The 16,570-nt window shown below is 42.0% G+C and overlaps 1 protein-coding gene across 3 annotated transcripts in view; it reads left to right on the plus strand.

The window, feature by feature from the left end:
• AMFR (autocrine motility factor receptor) overlaps positions 1-16,570 on the plus strand; it is a 30,222-nt gene that overhangs the window by 10,432 nt on the left and 3,220 nt on the right. For 2 of the 3 annotated variants that reach the window (XM_062500318.1, XM_062500317.1), the window contains exons 5-12: positions 453-493; positions 2,172-2,304; positions 2,862-2,995; positions 4,660-4,770; positions 7,632-7,816; positions 9,465-9,568; positions 11,509-11,643; positions 12,295-12,378. In XM_062500318.1, the coding sequence (XP_062356302.1) occupies positions 453-493; positions 2,172-2,304; positions 2,862-2,995; positions 4,660-4,770; positions 7,632-7,816; positions 9,465-9,568; positions 11,509-11,643; positions 12,295-12,378 (927 nt within the window). Of the gene's footprint in view, positions 1-452; positions 494-2,171; positions 2,305-2,861; positions 2,996-4,659; positions 4,771-7,631; positions 7,828-9,391; positions 9,569-11,508; positions 11,644-12,294; positions 12,379-16,570 lie in introns of all 3 variants that reach the window. The other variant, XM_062500316.1, reaches the window with a different exon arrangement.

The following is a 16,570-nucleotide window of genomic DNA, read 5'->3' on the forward strand; positions in this document are numbered from 1 at the left end:
AAATGGGGGGGGGGGGGAATTATTTGAAATTATTTTACTGAAATTTCTGTTATTATTCAGTTCTTCAAGTTTTTTTTTTGTTTTTTTTAAGTGGGATGAGAAGAGATAGTTGGTGGAATTGTGGTCTCAGCACTTGCTGGTGATAAGAATTGAAAAAGGCAATACGTCCTGTGTAGTTGGGAAAAAGTGACACTTAACAGCAGTAACACTGTTGGCTGCTTTAAAAGCATCGTGTCTTTGGGAACAATTACTTCCATATTCATTTATAAGCTTCATGGTTGTCTCAGGTATATTGTGCACACAGTCACCTATAGTGGTCATTGGTTCACAGGAACTTGCTGAGATGCAATAAATGCATTTTTGTGTTTTAGCCCTTGAGCTCCTGCATCTGAGCCATTGTTCCTGCCAGAATGTTGTTCACATATATGGTGGTTTTTGTTCCTCTTTTGCAGTCTCTGCTGGTGACAGTCAGAACTGCTCATGTGATTTTACGGTAAGTAGCTTATGTTTTACAGGGTGGGTGTTTAGGAGGGTAGTGCATATCACATGTTGATGTAAGAGGTGTATGTAATTACATCGTTGAATTACAAATGCATGTTTGGAGATTGAGAGCAGCCCTGAGGAGAGACTTGGGGGTGTTGGATGAGATGCTTGACATGGCCCAGTAATGTGTACTTGCACAGAAGACTCAACCACATCCTGGTCTGCATCCCCACAGTGTGGGCAGCAGGTCAAGGGAGGGGATTCTGCCCCTCTGCTCTGTTCTGCTGAGACTCCACCTGGGGTGCTGCATCCAGCTCTGGGGCCCCCAACATGAGAAGGATGGACCTGCTGGAGTGAATCTAGAAGAGTCCTTAGAGGTTTTCAGAGGTGTGGAGCACCTGCTGTGGAGACAGGCTGAGAGGGCTGGGGTTGTTCAGCCTGGACAAGAGAAGGCTCTGGTGAAACCTTAGATCACCTTCCAGTACCTAAAGGGGCACCAAGAGAGCTGGAGGGGGACTTTGGACAAAGGCATGGTGTGAGAGAATGGCTTAAAACTGATAGAAGACAGGGTTAGATTAGATACTAGGAAAAAGGTCTTCCCTGTGGGATTGGTGAGTCACTGGCACAATGAGTGGTTGCCTAGAGAAGCTGTGGCTTCACCATCCTGGAAGTGGTCATGGCCTGATTGCATGAGGAAGCCAAAGGGATGATCTTCAAGATTCCTTCAAACCCAAACCGTTGCAGGATTCTGTGAGATGAGCAAAGGTGGTTAGCTTTAGCTTGTGCTGGTTTTTAAGTGCAAGTTTTGCAATTGACTTTTTTTTTTCTTGCTTTATTTGAGTAATGTGTGTGTCTTATGCTGAAGCCTTTATTTGAACAAAAAATTGTACTGGTCTTCAAGTAGTTACAGGAACATTTATTTTAAAGCCATCTAGTAAACAATTGGCAGATATGTTGGATAGTACAAAGGATTAAATACATGTAGAAGCATTTTAAGAATGATTTTTGCAGATAGAAATGCATTTTAGGAGTGCTTTATACAGATGGGGGTTGAAATGTATGGATAGCTTTAGTGGGTGGTGATAGCTTGAGGCATGGATTAAAGTGGATGGGTGCTGCTGGATGAGAGTTGATAGATGCTACTTAATGTCATTCTACAGGGCTTAAGGCCTTGGTCTCTTGAAGGTTTGCTTTAAAAAAAGTCCCATGCATGTGTACCTGTAACACACCCATGTGTGCATGTGTAAGACATGGTGTGTAACACAGGAGCCTCTTTAGTGCAGGTCACTGTCAGCATTTCAGGTCTGACACTGAGCTGTAATGACTCACCTAAGAAACACCTCTCGTGCTGAAAAATGTGCTTCTGTAGTTACTATAATCCTGAGATTGACTTTCAGTACATGAAGTAGTTTTTAGCAAAAGCTGCATCTTTTCTAGCTGGCAGTGTCTGCAGTGCCAATGTGGGCTAAGCATTGACTGCTTTTTGCTTTTTCAAAATGTTGCTGTTTGAAACCAGTAACATTAAAAGAAATCCCCCTTGAGTGAGCACAGACTGTGGGCACAGAGCCTCAGAAGGGCAAAAAATCCATATCTAGAAGTTTTTTGAAAAATGGACAAAATAGTTTGAATTACAGAGATACTGTGTAACAAAAAAAATTATAATTATTTTAATTTCCTCACTCTTGCAGATATGTAGTTCATCTGTGGGATCTCAACCATGAAGGAACATGGGAGGGCAAAGGCACTTATGTCTATTACACAGATTTTGTCATGGAGCTAACCTTGCTTTCCCTGGACTTGATGCATCATATTCATATGCTGGTATGATATAACTAAACATAATACTGAACAAATAGACTGTCTTTAAAATAAAGGGTATTGGGTGTACATATTTTATATATTTTTTTTACTTTGCTTATTTTAGAAACCAGACAATACAGAGAAGTTACTTAAAATAGAGACAAAAATATAGAGGGGGCATTCTGGCATTCTTTCCTCCTGTGTAGTTGAAGTCATCACAAATAACTTCGTTAAGGAGTATCAACAACTGTGTGTAATTATCTGTTTAGTAGGTGTTTAATTAGCTTTTTTATTGAGTAATATCAGTCTGAATTATTTTCACTGGCAGCAGGGGATGCTAATCTGGACAGGACTGAATTCAGTTTACCCTCATTGTAAGTGCTGTGTGCCCAAGTGGTATGTGAAGAGCTAATGAGTGGTGGTACTTTTGGACACACGTGCTTGGTTTGAAGGGACTCAACCCAAAAGAGAAATTCTTCAGGGCTGGTTACTCGATTTCTTTGTCTCTTAAGAGCCGATGCAGCTTCTTGTTTCTCATTGTGCTTGTTTGTAATCACTGCTCTGTTTTTGTCCCCAAGTTGTTTGGCAATATCTGGTTGTCGATGGCAAGCCTGGTGATTTTCATGCAGCTGCGCTACCTGTTCCACGAGGTGCAGCGGCGAATTCGGCGGCACAAAAACTACCTGCGTGTGGTTGGAAACATGGAAGCCAGGTGAGCCCCTTACTTGCTCCCAAATCTTGATGTAGATCTAGTAGAGAGGATCCTGAACTAGTTGTGCTTCTTTTATAGTCCTTTGATACACAGTAGCATAGTGTAAGGTGGACAGATGCAGTGTTGCAAACCTGACCCTTAAGTCTCCACACTTGGAGTGTGTTGTCACCCATTTTATTTGTTAGTGGGAAGACTCTTTCTGTTTTTAACAGATACGTAGGATTGACCTGTATAATGGCAGTATTACTGGTAACGTATAAAGTGGCAAAAAGTGAACTCCCCTGTCCAGTATTTCTTCTGCGTTTTTTTGCATACTACCTTAGTGGGGTGACAGAATCTCTGAATGGCTCTGCCTGTTTTAGCTGCCAAATACTGGCTTTGGCTGTGATAGAAATAAATGCTCTTAATTTCATTAGGCCATACCATTAACTTATTCACTGAAATGAAATAAAAATATTCATTAAATCCTGCCTAGCCTTTATCTGTGTATCTACTAAACCTGAAGCCAGCTCTAAGACTCGGTACCTAAAGAGGAGCTGAGACCACTTTGGCAGTATTTTAGTCCATTCCCTTATAGTGAGGTAATATGGAGAAATTGGGAGGCTTGCTGAAACCTAATATTATACCAGATACTATTGCATTTCTGACCCAATGTTTTCAAAATTTAGCTATGCTCTTAAAAATTGTAAGAGCTACAGTGAGTTTTACTCACTGTACTGTTTCAATTTTGGGCCTCTGTGCATTTGATTAATTCTGATTCCTGCTGCTGTAGTCCAGGTGGAGAAGGCTGGCTTGTCTAGAAATTCCTAAGGCTTTTTTTTTTTTTTTTTTGAGAAGTCATTTAATAGCTGTGATATCACATTAAGAACTGCATAATAAAGTTCATCCACAATACATTGCTTCTTTCCAGTAAGATGCAGCCATTGAACCCCTTTGAGCTGCTCACAAAGCTGTTTTGAGTTGTGTGTGTCACAGACTTGTCTGAACCACTTGATGTGTTTTGGTCATTCTGATTGAGCTGGAAGAACCACGTTCTAACTTCCTTCTGAAGCTGCTGTTGGCAGCTGCCTTCATGTGCTTGTTCTTCAGGTATATTCCACACCAGCAGTGCTGTGGAGTGTTGTTACACCACTCATTTCTATATTGTCATGTATATGGATACTGTGTAGTACCTGCTTACATGGCACTGTAGCTAAAAAAAAAGGGAGAAAAGTCAAGACAAACGGAAATGGCAAAATCTGAAGCCAAAATTAGTCACCAAAAATGCTTATGATCCCAAAGAGACAGCTTAATGGATACAGCTATTAAAACTCATTTAGAAAAATGACATAAACCAAATCTATACAGATTATAATTTAAGGGTCTCAACAAAATGATCATATAATTGTCCCTTGGAAGGTACTAAGTCCAAGCTTTTTGCACTTAGGATGTATGAGGAGATGTGCAAAAAAAGTGCCTGCAAAACACATCACTGGGTGTGTTCCTTTGCAGTGCAGCCTGAAAAATAACAAATAAAAAAAAAAAAGACAAATCTATTGGCATAGATCTCTTAATGGAAAGTTGACATGGAGGGTAAGGTTTTCTAGTGCTGGATTCTCTAGAGACAAGGCCATGCTAAGCTTGTGTAGTCATTCCTTCTGTCTCTTCCTGTTTCTTCTACATAGGTTTGCAGTTGCAACACCAGAGGAGCTAGCAGTGAACAATGATGACTGTGCCATTTGCTGGGACTCCATGCAATCAGCACGCAAACTCCCTTGTGGCCACCTCTTCCACAAGTAGGTGTCCAGACTGGAGAGGGTGCACCCAGCTGAGAAGGGGAGGGATGGATGGGCATGGCTGAAATTTACAGTGGGATGACAAGTAACAAACTACCAGCAGAGCTGTTGGGTGGGTCTTGAGCTGTCTGGGTCCTCTTGGTCTGCTTCTGTTAATGAAGTACAAGTCTTTTTCACTCCAGTCATTTGCATGTTTGAGTTGTTCTACCTGGTGTGCTTCTTATCCCCCAAACTAAGAGTGTGCACCTTGTCAGTTAGTGGGTAACTAGTGCTGAGGTTCTCAAACACAGGTCGGTAGATTTGTTGTGTGGAGGTTGTGTTGATTTTCAGATGAAGAAGAAAAATTGGAGCTGGATCCTTATATACTTTCCAGATACCAGCTTTTAGGAGAAAAGAAGTATTTTTATATAGTGCATCCTCACATGGTGAGTCCTCCAGGACTGAATCTGTGGTTTCAAGGGGCAATGAGTCCATCAGGGCTGCAAAAAAGGTGAACCAGTTCAGCAGAAATGGTCCATAAGCAGCTGGTAGTTAGAACTGGGAGACTTAGGGCCAAAGAACCTCTCTATACACTGCTTCTTACACTCATTCAGTAGTGAATAGCAGTAGATGCATGTGAACATAGCGTGCTGAGCTGGATGTGACTTTCCTTGGATCTCTTGAAGCAGTGCCTACATGCCTGTGCTTAAATATGAAATGAGAAACAGGCATTGAAGCAGGCATTTTTGGAGGGCCATGTGATGAATATGCAGGTCAGTTAAATTGTCCCTGTGGTATTACTTTCTGTAAATAGCTTTTTGCTTTTCTGGTAACTGTCAAACCAGGGGTTGTAATCTGTGCACTAATTTGTTGTTATTTATGACAAACCTTGCCATAAATATTTATCTGTGTTCCAAGAAGTCTCTAATGAGATAATGTTCCTCCGTAGCAGAAACTCCTTTTCCAGTGCTACTGAATCATGTTAATATTTAATCACCTGCTGAGCACTTGAGAAGCCCAGGGTCTTCTCTTCAGAAAGACATTTTATCTGTATTTAAAAGGATCCTTTTGTATTTTTTTCTGAAGCAATTACAGTTCTGAAGCAAGTTCCATTCCTTGGTGCTTTTAGGGAGGGAACATGTTACAGTGGGTGGCTTGCATATAAAGCCAGATGTAACTAATAACCCTATTTACAACCTGAGAGTGGTTTCTCTCCTCACAAAAGCCCGGTGATTTTGTCAACAGGCTGAACACTCTGTCCATTCTCAATTATGTGGGATTTTTTTCCCCACCAATTATTTGGAGGGGAAGAGAAGGTGGCAGGGAAGATTCATGTTGCTGAGATCAACCATATGCCCAAATGTAAAGGAAATTTAATGGTAGTAGGCATCTGAATCTTTTAGGCATGTTGAAACCCTCTCCTTTACCTTCTAGGAAGCAGGTAATTTCAAGAGTTGTTGCTCTGAAAGGTTGCCAGCCTTGACCTGCGGTTTGCCCTCCTGCTGAGGTGCTGTGGGTGACCAAGCCCTTCTGCCTGTGTGACACACAATGGGTGTGACCACAGCTGGCTTTTTGGGTCTGGTGCTGATGCATGCAGCTGACACAGGGTTGTGTCCATTCCAGCATCTTGGCTGTTGAACTGTTGAGGAGCCAGCAGCATGGTGGTAGCTTGGGAAACTCAGGGTGTTTCCCAAGTGACATTTGGAGTACAGCTCTAGCAGAGGTTTGAGTTTGCTGTGGGCAGGGTGATTTTCCTGTGGTTGGGGAAGTGATGTTGGACAGCACTGCCAGTGCCAGCATGCTGGTTGTGCTGGTGACCAAGGTGGTGGAAGGTGGCAGATTTTTACTGTAGTGCTTTGGTTGTTTTGGGAACCCCATCACTGTGTATCCCTCCATTACAGTATGATGGAAAGCACTTTGGCAAAGTTTCAGGAACTGGACAGAATGCTTGTATCCTTGACTTCACTGTAGTTCTGCAATTAGAGCTTTTCCCTTGCTCTGTCAACCCAAACTTGTGATCTGTGCCTTCATGTTGTTTACAAATACACATTTTTGGGAACAAGTTTGTTTGTTCTTTTTTTATGTCTTTACCTTTCTAAAGTGTTTTGAGAACTTCTGGGAAAAAACCCATCCTGCAAATGCGAAGTATATATTATAATATTGAGAAGTGTTCAGTCATGTGAAATTCAGTTCTTGCACCCTGAAAATTAGGTTTAACTTGAACAAATACTGCAATTGGGTCATATTAGCATGAATCAAAAAGCATGCACTGCTTCAAGTGTTTCAACCTGCATTTCAAACACTTCTCACTTTCTGCAGGACAGAAAAATTCAGAATTAAGGAAGGATTGTAATGGCACAGGATTGTTAGTATTAATAAATCTGTTTAGAGAGTTCCAGGAGCGGTACTGACTTTTGTGGTTTGGGTACTGGTATTTTGAAAAACTATTTGAAAACTCTGGAAGTGCCCTTGCCTCATCACAGGCAGAACTGCTGTGAAAATGTGTCAGGATACATTAACTATGTGTCCAGTTGGTTTTTGCCTTTTTCACTTGTGAATGGTGAGAGAAAAGAACTTGTTTCTTTTCCCTTCCAGGCAAAGCTTGCTTGTTCTGAGCTAGAAGGACAGCGAGCTTGGAGGGTGTTTTAAGCTTGTGATAAATCTGCATGCATGTTTATAAAAAGTGAACACTTGAGTATTTTCAGCTGAAAGAAATAGGAAACCTATGCCAGAGTCATCAGGAGCTCATTCAGGGCATCTCTGAGCAGTCCATGTGTTGATGTTGTGTACAGAATATGCTACAGCTGCTTGATGTACTGGTGATAGTGATCTCTTGGAAAAAACACTGCAAGCTCACCACAGTGTTACTGTTTTCCTGTCAGCTCATGCCTGCGGTCCTGGCTGGAGCAAGACACATCTTGCCCCACCTGCAGAATGTCTCTTAATATCACTGACAGCCATCAGGTGAGGGAGGATCACCAAAGGGAGAATGAGAACCTGGTCCCCGTGGCAGCAGCAGAAGGCAGACCACGCCTGAACCAGCACAATCACTTCTTCCACTTTGATGGTGAGCTGAGCATGTTTGACATCCGCTGCTGATGCCTAAATAAACAAAAGGAGCAGCCTTCTGTAGAAGGGAATTCTTTCTGTGCTTCAGCTGAAACTCAAACTATTCTCTGCTTGTGTTTGTCAAATGCTTCTGTGTTTCTGATGGTTTTTTTCAAGAGCTCAGCTGTGTCTCCGAGTTTTCCCAGAACTGTGGAGATTTCTTGAAAGATTTTGGGTTTACAAGTGCTCCCTTTTTCTGGATTTGTTGTGGTCAGCAGCTTCTATTCCTGCCATTTATTCACTGTGTGCCATGTTGACAAGCAGAATGGGAAATTCCTGAGTCTTTTTTTGTTACCATGTGGTGGTTAATCAATAACAGTCAAAGAGGGAAAAAAAAAAAGCCCTCTGTGACAGGGCAGTCTAAAAGTCAGTCTTTCCCCTATCCCCTAGTTAATGTGTGGTTGTCAGAAGTCCATTTGCCACTCAGTTTATAAGACACTTGCAATGCTGGTTAGGTGCAGAAGATTAGTCTCAGAAGGAATCATGTAGCCACAACAGTTTAAAATGTTTGGGGTTTTTTAGTAGTGTGTTACAAGTACTCTCAAAGCAGATGTGATTCCAGGCCATGACAAGTTCTGTGTGTGGAGACAACTTGTTCTGAAAAAGGCAATTTATGTCATTTGTCTTCCAGATTTTTTTAGAGTTTTGGTATTGGTGTGTGCTGATCTTCCACATTTTCCCAGATTTTGATGGCAGTCTTTGGTGTTTCCCAGATGATTTCAGTACTGCAAATATTCAGCTTTGGGCTCTGCCCTTGTGGAGCTCCCATGAGGCAGACTGCAAACTTGCACAGTAACCTCTTCTTCATCTGGGCTTGTTTTGAAATCTTTGGAGGCTGTGGGGGGAGAATAATGGGCAGTGAAGGGTCAGACAGTTTCTGGGTATGTAGAGACTGGCTGATAGCTTCTGCATGGCTTCACTTCTGGGTGCTTTAGGTCTCCAAAGAACATTTTATTTAGAATAACACTGTATTTTTTATGGTTGTCCTCCCCAGTGCTCTCCAGTGACTTGGAGACCTGCAGAATTACCATGGAGATAGAAGGAAAAGTAGCATAGCCTGTGTTTATTTAAGTGGCAGAACAGAAGGAGGAGGGAGCCACCCATGTGCCCTACTCTGAAGCACACAATTGCAGCAGTCACTTTGTTCAGTTACTGTGTGTCCCTTTGAAGTAGTGTTTCTCAGTGATGACCTATTTTGGGCCTGGATTCAGATTGCTTAGAAGCTGTCCTGTTTTTGTAAAATTGCTGGATTTATTCATATATTCCAGAACTGGATTTGACTCTGGATTATTTTAATTTTCACTTTAATAGGAACATTAAAAAAACCCCAAAAAACAACAAAACCAAGGATGTGCTATTTCCTTGATAATTTTCCAGCCCCCAGATTGTTAAACCACTATGATAGTGTGTTTCAAAAGAATATGGGCAGTTAGTGATTCACTCCATCCATCTCCATGTCTGGGAGACCTTAGGGATAGACTGCCCTGCAGAACTCCTGCACTTACCTTGTAGAATATGGAGACTTATGTTAAACACATGTAGAAGTACATGGCCTGCTGAGATTCTCGTGCTCTTTCTTGACTATCTTGGTGATTTCTTACTCCCAGGCTCCCGAATTGCCAGCTGGCTGCCCAGTTTTTCTGTGGAAGTTATGCATACCACCAACATCCTTGGAATTGCACAAGCCAGCAACTCCCAGCTCAATGTTATGGTAAGACTGCACCTCAGCCTTCCTGTTTGTGTTGTGTAGGGAAAAGGGTTACATGGAAATGGAGAACATAAAGCGGAAGGAAGGGGAAATAGTGGTTAGACACTAGATGAAAGCTGTTTTTATGACTGAGAGAAGCTTTACTTCAATGAAGTTAGGGCTATATTTGGGTTCAAATGTGCCAACATAAAAGAGCAGGTCTGGAGGTAAGTGAATAAGTAGAAGGATGACATGTGCTTCCTGGGTAGATAAGTAGACTTTTTCTCAGCTTGTTTAGTGCAAATTCTTCAGCTTTTTTTCAGTACTTCTATGACAACTTTCAGCACCAAAGGGTGTGAGTCTGTAATTAGAGAATTTAGCTGTTGGTCAAATAGTAACTGATCAAACCATTCTATAGGTTTTGGTTTGTTTTTAATTTTTTAATAGCACTAAGCTTCAAGATAACAATTTCAGTGTCTCATCAGTGTGAGGTGGGCTCTCTAGCACCCTTAGCTTTTGCTGATTCATGATGATAGAAGTGTAGAGGATGAAATTCTATATTTGTTTAATTCATCCATAAAAACTCTAATGTAGTACAAAAAGAAAAGGATGTGGCCTCATGAAACACTACATTTTTAGAGAAGTGCTGTTTCCTTTGAGTTCTTCAAGCTGTGTTCTATACCACGGTAATAAATGTTCAGTGAGGTGGTTCATGAAAATGATGGAATTTTCTGGATATTAGGTCTTTCCCACAGAAAAGACTATACTTCTATTTAAACATCAGCAGGGTAAGGCCACTATATTTAGGGTATTTGAGGTAGGGAGGGACCAGTAAGATGCTGGCAGATGATTTGTTAGTTAAATATGCAGGAACTCTGCATCTGAGGTCAGTTTAATTTTTCTTTTACTGGACACAGTGGCACAAATGGGCTTTTTTTAAGGATGAGAAATGGTGTTTTAGGATTGTGTACTATGAAAACTATAACAGCAACTTATATTAAAATATCTAATGGGAAACTGGCTAAAGTTTAGCAAATTAAAGTATTTTTAATAGAAAATAAGTGATGTTCTCCCTTGTGTTACTGAATGAAACCTAAGGAAGTATTTTGAGGGGAAAGCCAGAGGCTGAACTGCTAAATCAGTTGGTTTGGTCACAAGTTAGTACAATGAAGGGTTAGGTTTGCAGTAGTTGCTTGTGTCAGAACTTGCTGTCAGTTGGTGTGTAGTTTTTGCTTTGTTCTCAGAACTCCTTCCATCTTTCTTTTCTTATTGCTGTTCTCATTCCCCTCTGCCCCCCATGACTTTGGGCATTAGTGAAAATAGACATTTAAATATTAAATGAAATCTAGTTGTTTGACTCTAAAAGCATATGATTTGTTTTCCCTCTTACCTTTACTTACTTAATTTGGACATTATGTAGCTAATTTGAAATTCAATAATAACAGTTCCCTGACAACTCAGTTTAATTTACTTGAATTTTCAGACCCCGTTAAACTGGTTTGTAGGGTGGGTGGCTGGAGGGAGTGGGTTATTAAAACTTGCTCCACTTGTCCTTATTAGTACCATTTTGGAACCAATATGGCAAAAAGCGAAATTGTTTTTTTTCTTCCCAGTGTTGATCTAACTTTCAGTCACCTGTGAGTTGTGTATAGATCTTTATTTAAAAAACTGTCATAAGAAGAGGGTTGGGAAGCTTTTGAAACCTTTGTGCATCTACAGGCACTGTTCAGGGCCATGTGGTGTCTCCCTAGGAGCTGCAGTTTTGGTGTTGACTTCAGTAGAGGCAGCATATTGCCCTGTAAGTCAAAGCCAGCATGGGTTTTCTTTCTCTTTTCTTTCTCTCTGTGGGTTTGCGTATCATAAGCAGCATCTTTGAGCTGGTAATATTTTTAATCTCTTTCTGTTGACATACTTATCAACTAACTTCTATTTACTGCTGATATTGACTGTCTTGCTTTCTCCAGGCCCATCAGATTCAGGAGATGTTCCCTCAGGTTCCTTATCATTTAGTTCTGCAGGATCTGCAGCTAACTCGTTCTGTAGAGATCACCACTGACAACATCCTAGAAGGGCGCATCCAGGTGCCTTTCCCCACACAGGTGAGTCATAAGACTGTGCATCTAAAATTACTTTCTTATCACAGCACTGAGCCTCTTAATAATGAGTGAGGGGAATGAGGCAAGTTGAAGCACTGGTGAATTTTGGATTTGTTTTTCCCTTTGTTTAAATCTCTGTAAATGCAGTGTATTCAGTTATGTATCAAAAATATATTGAAAATGTCCTAGCTAGACAAGAGACAAATATTTGCTCAGTTAAAGCAGCTCTTCCCAGTCTCTCTTGTGCAGAGCTTTTAGAACAATTTCCAGTTGATTTCTCTGCTGACAGATAATTGAATTGTACCACTTAGGAAGATTTTTTTTTTGCAGAGAAAGTCAGCAAAATGATGCCTTGTTCTTAATTAGTGCCAGCAGATTTCAGTAAAGCAGTCTGGGGACAATGTTTCTGTTCATAAGTATATTGAATTCTGGTTCTGTGCACATCAGATAGCACTGTTATCTGGAGTCTGCGTGTGGGGAAGCAGAGAGAATTCTCCCTCAACACAGAGCATTCTGTTTATTGCTTACTTATCTGTTTCTAAATTGAACACAACGCCTGACATTGCAGTGGGCAGAGTTTGAATGTGTTCAAAGAACTCGGGTTTTTTTTGCTGTTTCCCACACTGTATTAAACCCATGATGTTTGTGTTTCAGCGTGCAGATAGCATTAGACCTGCATTGAACAACTCTGTGGAAAGGCACAGTACTGATCAGGAGGATACTGGAACTGTCACACAGGTAAATTGGCATAAAAATGGGCAAAAAGCACAATTAGAAGCTGCATGGACTGTGTCTTTGGTTCTGTACCAAGTCAGATTGGTGGCAGCCTTTCCTTGCATTTCACATCAGAGCTAGCACAGTCAGGCAGATAAATCAGATATTAATATAGTGCCCCTGTAGAGGATTATCTGTGTGCTTTTCTTTTTCTTCCTCGAGGAAAAGTGCTCTCAAATTGTACAAACAACAGAAGATCATCATGTCTCTTTTCATGTTTGGTCTGTCCATGACTGTCTATGGAATATGAAGAACAGGGTGCATTGCTCTTCCCTTTCTCTTCTCATTCCCATTCTGTACATCTCCAAACACTTCCATTAAAAGCAGGAGTACTTCTTTTCTAAGAATTCTTTTGTGTTCTGGAGGAAGCACTTTAGGACATGGGGAGCTTTGGTGGGGATGGAGCGAGATATGAACTGGACCAAGAGGTAACAGCCCTTCTATATACAAAGCACAATAATGGATTTTGCTATTCTTTGCTAAGATCTTTACTAAGCAGCATGTGCTAGATGGAGTGTGGCAGGAAAAAAAAATTGCTCTGTGAGTAAAGTAAGATCTCATTTCACTTTTGTTTTCCCATGCTGTAATAGTGACATCCTGAGGGTTTCTGTTTTATAAATCTCCCTTTCTGCTGGCTGAGTGAATTTGTGAGGTGTGTGACTTTCTCTGCAGCCTTTAGTGACTTGAATAGACAGCCTGTTACTAACTGGAATTCAACTGTGGCAGTTCTCTTGTTAGCAGGCTGCAAGACCAAAGACCCTTTGATTGGGTTTGATTATGCACTTGAGGCTGAGGAAGTGGTGGTAGTGATGGTACAGGTATTTGGTGAGAGCCTAGGATAGCAGCTACAGAACTGCAGGAATGAAAATCTTGGTCTGGATTTTTGAGTTTCTCTGAAGATTTTGGAGGCATTTGCCCTGCTCTTTAATGAGAGAGATCTCTCTTGGTACAGATGTATTTAACTAGTTATCCTTAGCTTTATTCTGGCTTCAAATCCCACTTTAAATGATTGTGTTGCTGTTCATCTTTTTTCCCCTCCTGCCTGGCACTGCCTATATATCTGTCCTTTCTTCTTACAGAACCTGGAAAACCTGGGAGTCATGTCCATATATCACAGCACTGAGCACCTGCTCTGTAATAGAGATGCCTTTTTGCTTTGCAGTACTGCTGAGCTCTGCTAAGATGGATGTTCTGGCTGGAGCAAATGGTTTGGATGGAGAACCTGTTCTTATCATGTAGGATACAACAGAGATGACCTGGAGACAGTGGAACAGTTGTGAATATCCTGCAGTTTAGTCAGGCTGCTGATGGTGGCCTCTCTGAGGGTTTTCCTGGATGGAGATGTACTGTGCCAAAGGGGAATTGTAGGCAAGAGCTGAAGTGGGAGACTGAGACTGCCATGCCTAGAGAGAAACCTGCTGCTGGGTAGTGTTTTGGAAGCTGCAAGGGGCTGCTGTCCTCTTCCTGCCTCAGAAATGCTTTGTGCATTTAATGTTAGTTTAGGCTGCCTTTGGACAAGCTGCTCACTCTTCTTACAGAACTCAGAATTCTACCAAGGAGTCTTACTTAACTCCTTGCTGTTGAGAGTATTTCTGTTGTGGAGAGGAGTCTTGGGAGCCTTTGGCTCTAGGAAACTCCTGTCACTTTGGTGTCCCCTTGATTTTGATTTTAATTTCTAGCCAAATACCTGGTGTATCTCTTTCTGCTTGCCAGAAGAATCTGTTGCTGTAGTAAGTCAAAGGCTTGTCTGAGAAAAGGGCAAGCAGCAAACAAGCTACTTCAGGGTTCACTGGAGTTTTGAGAAGCTTTTTAAAAGCAAGTGGGAAGGGACGTAAGAAGCTGCCATCATGTCCTCTGAGTGTGACTTGAATTTCCATGTTGTGGATAGATAGACCTTGACACCTTATGACAGTCTCTGAGAGAGACCATGGAAACTCCAGTTCCTTTGTGCTGCAGCCTTAGAGTAAGTTTTACAAGCATTCTACCTTTTTTTTTTTTTCAATCAGCATACCACTGGGAGTCATTGTAGATCTCCAGCAGCAAGTGGAGATCAACAACCCATCAGTTCTGCTTGTTGGGGACAACACTTCTTAGGGCAGCTAAGATGCTCAAATAAAATAACCCTTCTTCATGAGTAGTGTTGGTTTTCCTAGTGTCTTGTGTCATATTATGACTTCATTCTGCTTAGAGTTCAAAGGTCTTAAGATATAAATAATGACTGGTGTTTTTTTATTTCCCCAATTGTAGCTTGTGGTTTTGGGGAGTAAGTGCTGATATAATGTAATGGTAGTTGAGAGGCATCTCTGAGCACCATCACGGTATAAATCATGTTAAAATTTGGTGAGATAATGCTCTAAATATTGACAGCCTCTATCAGTCTTGGACTGTACTCTTAGTGAGACACTCTTAGTGAGTGGATGTGCTTCTCTCCAGCTGTGCATTGGAATGCTGATGCTTCCAATGATGTGCATAATGCTCTGCCTCCTCTCCATTCCTGTGCCATATGCCTTCCCTTGTTTAAGTACTAGATGTCTATTTAGAGACACTTTGGAGGCATCCCATGGCTTTCATGAAACTTTTTCTCTTGGAGCCTGGAAGAGGAATAGTCTCTGTAGTATACAGGCTTCTGCACCTGTGTTCTGCTGCATTACTGAGGCTTGTCATAACCTTTACTGCAATTAGCTGTTGATAGTTTTGTCTCAAAAGCCTCCTTGGTAATTGTTCCTGTGCTCAGATAGAGGATTGGGCTCTAGGTATTGATTTTTGAATCTTTGTAACCTTATGAAAAACCCCCAAACCTTAGGTGAACCAACTTGCATCTTCTGTTACAAGTAGCCCAGGGGCAAAAATGAGTGATCTTGTCTGAGCATTGACTGCAATAAGTGGCCTCCTCACTGCTTCCCCCAGCAGAGCTTCCCTTTTCCCTGCTCACCTGTGTCGTAATTGGAAACAGCAGCTGAGTTGCTCTGTACCTGTTCCACTGGGTCTGCCAAGGTCATCTTGGCCCCAAGTACAATCCATTGGATCATTCTGTGGGGCTCTCCCTCCCTGCTCAGGGATGTGGCAGTGCTTTGAGGCAGTCCAGTGGTGCCCCTGTGTTATCCCAGTGCATTCGTGTGCGTACTGGTGCCCTTTGGTAAACTGCAGCAGTGGTGTTTTTGCTGAGAGAGGCTGAACACCCATATTTGTGTCTGAGGTTGCAGTGTCTGTGCTGTGCTGACTTAGGCTCTGGGATTCCTGCTTGGCTCACCTGCCTAATGGGAAGTGACATTTGTCTTGATTTGTCTTGGTGTTTGCTCTCTGAAGGCGTTGTGTCGGGGAGATGGCATTACTGGCCTGTCTCTAGGGCTTTGGGATGACTCAACTTGTTTTGCACATCAGCTGCCTAAACCTGTGTGCTGTACTGTGATGCTGCCATGTCTGGGTTGTTGGGGCTGGAGCAGCGATCCCATGGAATTGGCCATCACAGCTCTGCCAAAGGCCCCAAACCAGGCAGTGGGAGCTGTCTTGGCCAATACTTCCTTGGAGCATCCCACTGGCTTGAGTCATCCTCTGGGATACCAAATTATGTCTGCACCTTTCAGCCTTTCACTGAGGTGATTTGTTTCTTGACACCACCGCTCTTGGCTCTCGCCGTGGCTGTGCGCCGTGGGCTGATCTGATCCTGTGTGGCAGGGTGTGATCAGGATGTGCTGTTTCACCTCTGCTGCTGAGCCCGGTGCCATGATCCATCAGCTCAGTTTATGGGTTAGTGTTATCAGCAGGCTGTCAGGGGGGAGGGCTGCCATGTGGGGGCTGCCAGCTTCTCTCTTGGCACACCGTGCTCAGGACAGTTGCCAGCCTTGCTCCAGCAGTCTAAACCAGGATAATTTGGGTGCTGCAGAACCCAGTGAACCGAAGCCTCATAAATTCCCTTCTTGAGCACAAATAATCTTTGCAAATACTTTATTCTTTCCTTAGTATGTGGATTTCTGCTTTTTCAACTCTTTACTGTTGCATCACTTATCAAGTCAGCTGCAGAATCTGACTTTCAAATGCCCCATTTTCAGAGAGCACTAATTATGAGTAATTAATGTTTGTCTTTGACATTACATTCAAACTTTGCATAAGAGGTACAGCGTTACAGGATACAGGATCTTTGAGCATGGTTTGAAAT

Source organism: Cinclus cinclus, chromosome 11 (assembly GCF_963662255.1).
Source record: "Cinclus cinclus chromosome 11, bCinCin1.1, whole genome shotgun sequence".
Taxonomy (NCBI): Eukaryota; Metazoa; Chordata; class Aves; order Passeriformes; family Cinclidae; genus Cinclus; species Cinclus cinclus.